The sequence below is a fragment of the Artibeus jamaicensis genome, unplaced genomic scaffold (genome assembly GCF_021234435.1).
Source record: "Artibeus jamaicensis isolate MK-2021 breed Jamaican fruit bat unplaced genomic scaffold, CSHL_Jam_final contig_886, whole genome shotgun sequence".
Lineage (NCBI taxonomy): Eukaryota > Metazoa > Chordata > Mammalia > Chiroptera > Phyllostomidae > Artibeus > Artibeus jamaicensis.
Window position 1 is genome coordinate 254,726 of NW_026522002.1, and position 8,074 is coordinate 262,799.

At 50.9% G+C, this 8,074-nt stretch overlaps 1 protein-coding gene across 1 annotated transcript; it reads left to right on the top strand.

Moving 5' to 3' along the window:
• The first annotated feature begins 1,551 nt into the window (after window positions 1–1,551).
• TMED4 (transmembrane p24 trafficking protein 4) lies at window positions 1,552–4,719 on the top strand. Its single transcript, XM_037150308.2, has 5 exons — window positions 1,552–1,763; window positions 1,882–1,982; window positions 2,147–2,272; window positions 2,524–2,670; window positions 3,722–4,719. The coding sequence occupies exons 1-5, from the start codon at window positions 1,604–1,606 to the stop codon at window positions 3,869–3,871; spliced, it is 684 nt and encodes a 227-aa protein (XP_037006203.2). The 5' UTR covers window positions 1,552–1,603; the 3' UTR covers window positions 3,872–4,719.
• Window positions 4,720–8,074: the final 3,355 nt, after the last annotated feature.

Here is an 8,074-nt window from a genome sequence, read left to right on the forward strand (position 1 = left end):
CCTTGCTCTTCTGCAACTTCTTGTCTTGGAATCTGCTGGCCTGCCAGACCCTCAGAGCAGATGTGGAGGGAATTCAGGGCTTGGAGAGTGGCCATTTACCAACTAGAGCAGAAGTATTTCCACGTTTTATCCAGCACAATCAAATTGGTGTGTACTGACTGAATATTCATGCTACCTGTAAGTGACCATTTCTGTTGAGTCTTAGTCTTCCATCAAATACAAACACTAAAAATAACTTTCTGGGTACTCTCTATGCGCCTTTTATTTTTCCTTAAATTTATCCTCACCTGAGGACTTTTTTTGGGGGGGGAGGAAGGGGGTGGGGAGAAAGAAAACGTGGACTGGTTGCCTCCCAGATGCACACTGACCGGGGATCAGAGATCCCCGACCTTCGGTTAAGGGACCACGCTCCAACCCAGCACCTTGCTTTATCTTAGCAATCTGTCCTGAAGTCTGGCTGTCAGTTCATAGCGGTTTTTTTTTCCAGTTGCATAATTACGTGGAGTGGTTTGGGCAGTGATAGCAGACCCTTGCGCCATGTATTGGCGGTGGTAGCTCTTCTAATGGAAGTGTCCCAAAAGGCATCATTCCAGTGACTGAAAATGGAAGCCCTAAGGCCCAGGCCCCAGAGCCATATAGGGCCAGTCCAGATGTGGGGGTAAATAGATGCCCCCCCCACCCGGGGAAGAGCACGTGGATGGGGGAAGGAGGTGGTGTTTGGTGCTAGTTTTGCAGCCTTCCTACCACACCAAGGCCCAGTCAAGGTCACATGTCTTATTTGGGCTTGTGCACACACAGTCTCTTTTAGTCTATTTCCCCCACTCCCCCCCCTTCAGTTTCTGAAAGGTTGAATCCAGTTGTCCTGTATTCTGAATTTGCTTTGTTTCCTAATGCTGTCCTCCGACTTCTTAATTTGCTATAAGCTGCAAGTTGAGACAGACTACCTAGTTCAGATCAAACATTACTTACAAAAGTATATTGTACCCCCTGGTGACTCATGTTTCACTGATGATCTTTTGCCAGGACAGGATAATTTTAAAATCTATGCGCAAATCATTCCTCAAACAAAATCTCCTAAGGGATTGTCAAAAGGCCTTATGCAGTGTAACAGGCCTACCTGACTCCCTCCGTCCGGCACAATCCCAGCCCTCACGGGATAACCGGGGTAACCAGGATAACCCACCCACGTCCATTCCGCGGGCAGACTGCATCCTAGGCCTAGAGTGCAGGTTGTGGGGGGGGGGGGACAAAAAACAAAACGAACAAAAAACAAAACCTAGGCGTTTCGCGCATGCGTAGTCCATGCGCGGCTGTGTTCCGCCTACTGGGAGCCAAGCGCTGGGGCGCTCCCGGGAGCTGGGGAGGGAGAAGGCGTTGTTGGCTGTTGTAAGTACTGTGCTACGTCGCTGAGGAGCGGAAGGGTTTCCCCTCCCTCCGCTCCCGGCGTAGACGCTCTGCGCATGCGTAAACCCCACCGGCCAGTGCTCCAAGTCCTGAAAGGGGTGGGGCACGCGTGACACGTGCTCTGAGTCTGGCCCAAGCTGCGTAACCTGAATGCAGCGCGCAGGCGTGCACAGGCGCGCTGGACGTTGGAGGGCGGGCGATGGCCGGGGTCGAGTCCCCGCGTCAACTCGCGATGGGGCAGCGGGTGTTGTTGCTGATCGTTCTTTGCGCGGTGGGCGTTCGGGGGCTCTACTTCCACATTGGCGAGACCGAGAAGCGCTGCTTTATCGAGGAAATCCCTGACGAGACCATGGTCATCGGTCAGACGGGTTGGGGGGTGGACGGGCCCTGAGTGTCCCCCGGACGCAGCCGCGGCGCCCCGCGGTGTGCGGAAGCCCGGCTGTCAAGGCACATGATGATGGCTGTGTCACTCCGCAGGGAACTACCGCACTCAGATGTGGGATAAGCAGAAGGAGGTCTTCCTGCCCTCGACCCCGGGCCTGGGCATGCACGTGGAGGTGAAGGACCCTGAAGGCAAGGTAGGGCCACCACTGTCTGCCCGCAGGTAGTGGCATGGGCGTCCTGCAGATTGTGGCAGGCCTGCCTTCTCCAGAGCCCTATGGGACGTGCGGAGCTCGGAGAACATCAGCTGCCCCTGGAGAGGTCAGTGCAGGTGGGGCTTCCACAGACTTCCATGTTGCAGGTGGTGCTGTCCCGGCAGTACGGCTCTGAGGGGCGCTTCACCTTCACTTCCCACACCCCCGGTGACCACCAGATCTGCCTGCACTCCAACTCCACCAGAATGGCGCTCTTCGCTGGTGGCAGACTGGTGAGAGAACATTCTTTGGCTACAGCTCGGAATCTCTCACTTGGTTCCAAAGGTCTGATTTATCACCATCATCATTTGTGACACTTTGTCGCATAGTCACAATTGGGGAAACATATTGCTCTTCTGTCCGGCAGCCAGGACAAGAGTGGGTTCCGTAGTCTGGAAAAGGCCGTCGAAGCCTCCCCGACTCGGACACGGCAACCTCAGTGTTTCTGACCCTACTTTCGGGCTCCCACCCCATGTCCTTGTAGCGTGTGCACCTAGATATCCAGGTCGGGGAGCATGCCAACAATTACCCTGAGATTGCAGCGAAGGACAAACTGACAGAGCTGCAGCTCCGAGCCCGCCAGCTGCTCGATCAGGTGGAACAGATCCAGAAGGAGCAGGATTACCAAAGGGTAAGGGCATGTCACTCCTGGGACCTGGCAGTTAACCATTATACCCACCACACTCACTGGAGTTTTTGCTTGGGGCCTTCCCAATGAGCTGTTCAGAGAGCGGAATGAAGGGTATCAGTCTAGAGCAGTGATTTCCTTCTTTCCTTCCTTCCTTCCATCCAAAGATTTTATTTAGAGAAAGGGAGAGAAACATCAATCAGTTGTCTCTTGCACCCCCTACTGGGAACCTGGCCCCAAACCCAGGCATGTCCCCTGACTGGGAATGGAACTCTAGCAGGTCTATACTCAGTCCACTGAGTCATACCAGCCAGGGCTAGAGCAGTGATTTTTCAACCTTCTTCACCTTGTGACATATACAAACTAATTAGTAAATTCTGATGCACACCAAAAAAATACATTACAGTATATACTTTGCAGATCTGACAAAAAAAATAGGTATAGTTTGGATTCATTCACACTAAATGGCTATTGTGTTGGCTCTTGTCATTTTCTTTATTTGACAATCCAAGGGGGGGGGGAGTCAGTATTCCTGACCAAAAAGTAGGGTATTGCATATTTTAAAAATTCTGGCATGCCCTGACTGGTGTGGGTCAGTGGGTTTGGCATCATCCCATAAATAGAATGGTTGCCAGTTTCATTCCCACTCGGGGCACATACCTGGGTTGTAGGCTAGGTCCCTAGCTGGGGGTGTGCAAGAGGTAACTGATTGATGTTTTTCTCTCTTTCTCCTTCCCTTCTCCTCTCCCTAAAATATATTTAAGAAAATAAAAATAAAATTCTGGTGGTACAGCAGTTGAAAATCGCTTGTCTAGACAGCTGTTTTTAACCTCTATAGAATAAAGTGAAAGTCTAGGCATCGCCTGTTTACCTTGGGATCTTGCTCGAAATGCTGGTGGAAAGGCTGTTGCACATCACTTCCCTGGGGCACTCCCAGTGGAGTCAGGCAGTACCGAAGGCGTTTGGTGGGGTGGTTCCATGGGAGGGCTTCCCTTCCGATGGCCAGGGCCAGGTTTTCCTGCACCTGTAATTCTGGGTTTGTTGTCCCATGCAGTATCGTGAGGAGCGCTTTCGTCTGACCAGTGAGAGCACCAACCAGAGGGTCCTGTGGTGGTCCATCGCTCAGACCGTCATTCTCATCCTCACAGGCATCTGGCAGATGCGTCACCTCAAGAGCTTCTTTGAGGCCAAGAAGCTGGTGTAGTGTCCTCCCCATATGACCTCTCACCTCAGTTATTTGGTACTTACCCACCTGGCTTGCGAGGGGAAAAAATGAAAAAAGAATATAAACCACATTGGTTCCCTAGCAGCAAAGCCTCCCAATCAGCCACTTGTTAACACAGGTTCTCAAGGACATAGGACATTGGTCCGAGATTTCAGAAACATCCTGGGGTTTGTGCACAGTCAGAACTGACCCGGAACTACATCTTGCTTCTTCGGCCTCCATTGATTTCCTCTTCATCCTGTCACAAAATGAGCAAATGACAAGTCTGCCTTGTGACTTGTCTTCATCTACTCAGCAGTAGGTGGTGGAAATGCCCTACCCAAGAGGCCCACCTCCTCGCCCCTGTCAGCCCTGGGTTCACTCAGTGGCTTTGTGAATGTAAATAAGGGGCCGAGGCCCTACAGGATTGAAAAGTTTTTCTATGTATTAGAACTATTTTTTGATAAATTATATATTTTCCTTCCTAGTTGAAGTGTCACTGCCTGTGTGACTAGCTGAAAACTAGTGCAGGCTGTCTGCATTCTGAGTCTACACATTTTTGGGAACTGCTGTGGCAGCTCTCAGAGTTCAGCGGTCGGCGGGCTGGAAAGCAGACGTCCCAGCTACAGTCCAGGCTTACCCGAGGGCCAGGCAGAGACCCCTCTGGGACACTTGAGGGTTCGTTATGGGGCCTCGGGAAGAGCTTGAGCACGAGAGCACGCACAGGGCAGGGTGCTCCAGCCCTCCCACTTCCCTTGCCCTTTATTTAAGCTATGGTGACTTTTCATGGAACAAGGGTGGGTTCTTCACACAGATTTTTCCAGTGAAATAAAATGTGTTGTACTGGCTATCTTTGAAATGAAATGAGAGGTTGTGGGCAGAGGGGAGGCACCCTGGGGGAAGTGGAGGTGAGGCCGCTGGCCTGAACTCCCTCTGCAGAATGGACCAGAGGGGTGGGCTTGTGGTGCTTAGGCCCAGCCTGACCTCAGGCTTGGTGTATGGGTACACGAGTGGTCACTTAGTCTCAGGTCATGTGAAGGGTTAAGTCCTGGGACCATAAGTATAACCACGCTCCCTTCATGCTGTCTGCTCTGGAAAACAATGCCATTAATTTTATTCCATGGTCTTGTTTATTTGACCTGCAGAACTATATTCTTTCATGTTTTCTTATGTTCTATACTACATATTTATATGGAGTAAAAATATTTGCGATTTAGATTTATAGGCATTGTCATTCAGTATTTTTGAAATTATACATGTTCCACATTTCTAATTCTGGATGGCTGTGTTAACAGCCCTGGGAATGGAAATGCCATAATTGACATACCCAAATTTTTTTATGTTTATTTTAAAAAGCAGGATCTTTTATAATACTATGTATTTTTAGGGAGGGAGAAAGGGAGAGAAACACTGATCAGTTGCCATTCATACGCACCCTGACTGGGGACCAAACCTGAAACCCAGGCATGTGCCCTGATTGGGAATTGAACTGGTGACATTTCCCTTTGTGGGATGATGCCCAACCAAGCTGCACCAGTTAGGGCAGTATATTTAAAATTGTTTCCAGTTTTCTTTGTGTTACAGTAAACTGGAAATTGGAGCCAGCTGGTTGTGTAGGCCACTGGCCTGAGACTGGGGGAAGGGAACATGTACATGTCTGCTCTGTGGCTGATACTAGGAGTCCAGCCAGTAAAGCCAGTCTGGCCTGTGGCAGGACTGGAATTTCCAGGCAAGAGCTGAGGCTAGCTCTCACCGTCCGCCAGTGGTGGACACGACTGCATCTCATGTGGACTGGTTGGTTGGGCAGTTTGTGGCAGGAAGGGGAGTGGAGTGAGCACAAACGTGGGATTGCATCACACTCCCGGAAGGGAGGGGGTGCAGGTAGGCACTTCTGTACTGCTGAGTGTCTTCACAGACACATTACAGCCTAAAAGTTTTTTTTCAGTTAGGCTTCATTCATGGTATTGTAGCGACCCCATCCCCCACCACATACTACCCTGATTCCCTTCCTGAAACTGTTTCTAAGACCACAATGTCCCACCAAACAGCCTTTACCTCTGTACCACAAAAAGATTTTTTATGTAGCATTTTAAAAAAATATTTATTTTTCGAGAGAGGGGCAGGGAAGGAGAAAGAGTGGGAGAGAAATATCAATGTATGGTTGCCTCTTATGCATCATCCCCTGCTGGGAACTGGCCTGCAACCCAGGCATGTGCCCTGACTGGGAATTGAACCGTGATACTCTGGTTCACAGGCCCGTGCTCAATCCACTGAGCTACACCAGCCAGGGCTCACAAAAAGATTTTTTAAAAGGGTGGGGAGCCAATCTGATGTCTTGTCATCCTGGCTGGGTTCCAGGCTCTCACTGGGACTGCAGGCCCCATGTCTATCTTTGGTCACTTGGTCCCACTATCACTTGACCCATGGTGTGCAAACTGCTCTCTGTTCTCACCCTCATTTCTGGTAGTCTTACTGGGTCCATGTCAGAGCTGATGCAAAGAGCCATTTGGGAAACAGATTCCTGAGCTTCACCCAGGTCCAGGCTGACAAAACAGGTTCATGTGGTTGCAGGATGATGGCCCTCCAGTGATGCCTGTGTCCTAATCCCTGGGACTTGTGATTGTCACCTAACAAGGCAAAGGGGACTTCAGGCTGCTAACAGCAGATTTTAAAGGGCAGCTCATCTTGGATTATCTGGGTGTGCCCAGTGTCCTCATGAGTTTCCTGAGGAGGGAGGCAAAGGAAGGTCAGTGAAACGATGTGAGGACTCAACCACCTTTGCTGGCTTTTAAGATGGATGGAGGAAGGGGGCCACTGGCTGGGCTGGGAAAAGCCAGGCAGGAATTGTCCCTCGTCTCCCAAAGGGAAGGCAGCCTGCCAACAGCATGATTTCAATCCCGTGAGACCTTGTCAGACTTCTGACCTATAAAACTGTAAGTACCGGTGATAAATTGGTACTGTTTTAAGCCACTAAGCTTATAGTAAATCAGCAGGAACAGCAAACTAACACTGGTAGAAACCAAGAATCCTCATTTCCTTTCAATCCTCACCTGAGGATGTGTTTATTGACTTTTTGAGAGTGGAGAAGAGGGAGAAACATCGATGTGACAGAAACATAGATTGGTTGCTTCCCACAAGTGCTTGGGGCACCCGGGGATGAAACCCACAATTCTTTGGTGTAGAATGCGCCAACCACCATCTGGGGCAACAATCCTCATCCTCATTTTCATTTTTTTAAAGCATATTTTTAAAAAGATTTTACTTATTTATCTTTAGAGGGGAAGGGAAAGAGAGAAATATCAATGTGTGGTTGCCTCTCATGAGTCACCTGCTGGGAACTGGCCTACAACCCAGGCATGTGCCCTGAAAGGGAATCAAACCGCAATCGCCTCAATCGTGTGGTTCACAGGCCCGCGCTCAATCCACTGAGCTATGCCAGTCGGGGCCTCATCCTCATTTTAACCAAGCTGTGCAGGTAACTAATGGGCAACCAGGTTAGGAACCCCAGGCACACCTACCTCCCTTTTTTGTCTCATGCTACTCATTCTTCCAATCCTTGTCCTGGCACAGTCCAATTGCCTTTCCTTTAGACCGTCTTGTGGCTCTGAATCTCAGCCAGCTTCTTGGTGGCCTCTACCATATTCTGCCACACCCACTGTCAGTTGCGTTCTACTCAGAAAGCTGTTGTCCCCGCTCATGTTCCTGTGTCCCCACCACTGCTACAGACCCTGGAACTTCTCTGCGGGGAACTCTTCCTGACCGCAGAAGGTGGAGCAACCAGCGCTCATGCAGACCCTGACGGCAGGGCAGGCGAGGGTGCTCCCAAGAAGCTACCACGGGCCGCACTCCTGCTCTTCGGGAGCCACGCTCAGTGGGGCTCAAAGACCGGCTAACGAAGATAAAGCCACAACCTGTAACTACTTGCAAGCTATCTATCCCGTGGGGCGGCGAAGGCAAGCAGAGGGACCACACCCACCGCAGGAAACCCCAACCCAGCGAGCGTTAGCAGGCGGTGTCAGAGGGCGGCAGGGGAGCCGTGGCGGTCTCTAGCGACCACGGGCTCCCTATCAGCTCTGGTCGGAATCCCGGGCTTGTGGCACCAGCAGAGCCGCAACGCCCCGCCTGAAGCCTGGGCATTAGCTCATCTGAGAGTGATAGCTCCTCCGACGCTCATTGGTTGTTGCTTTGACCCGCCTGGGCGCC

Bases quoted from the DNA above. Each gene is read 5' to 3' on its own strand.
- TMED4 (XM_037150308.2), top strand. From the start codon at position 1,604: ATGGCCGGGGTCGAGTCCCCGCGTCAACTCGCGATGGGGCAGCGGGTG. The intron at 1,764-1,881 runs GTCAGACGGGTT...GTCACTCCGCAG, and splicing joins TGACGAGACCATGGTCATCG to GGAACTACCGCACTCAGATG. The intron at 2,671-3,721 runs GTAAGGGCATGT...TGTCCCATGCAG, and splicing joins AGGAGCAGGATTACCAAAGG to TATCGTGAGGAGCGCTTTCG.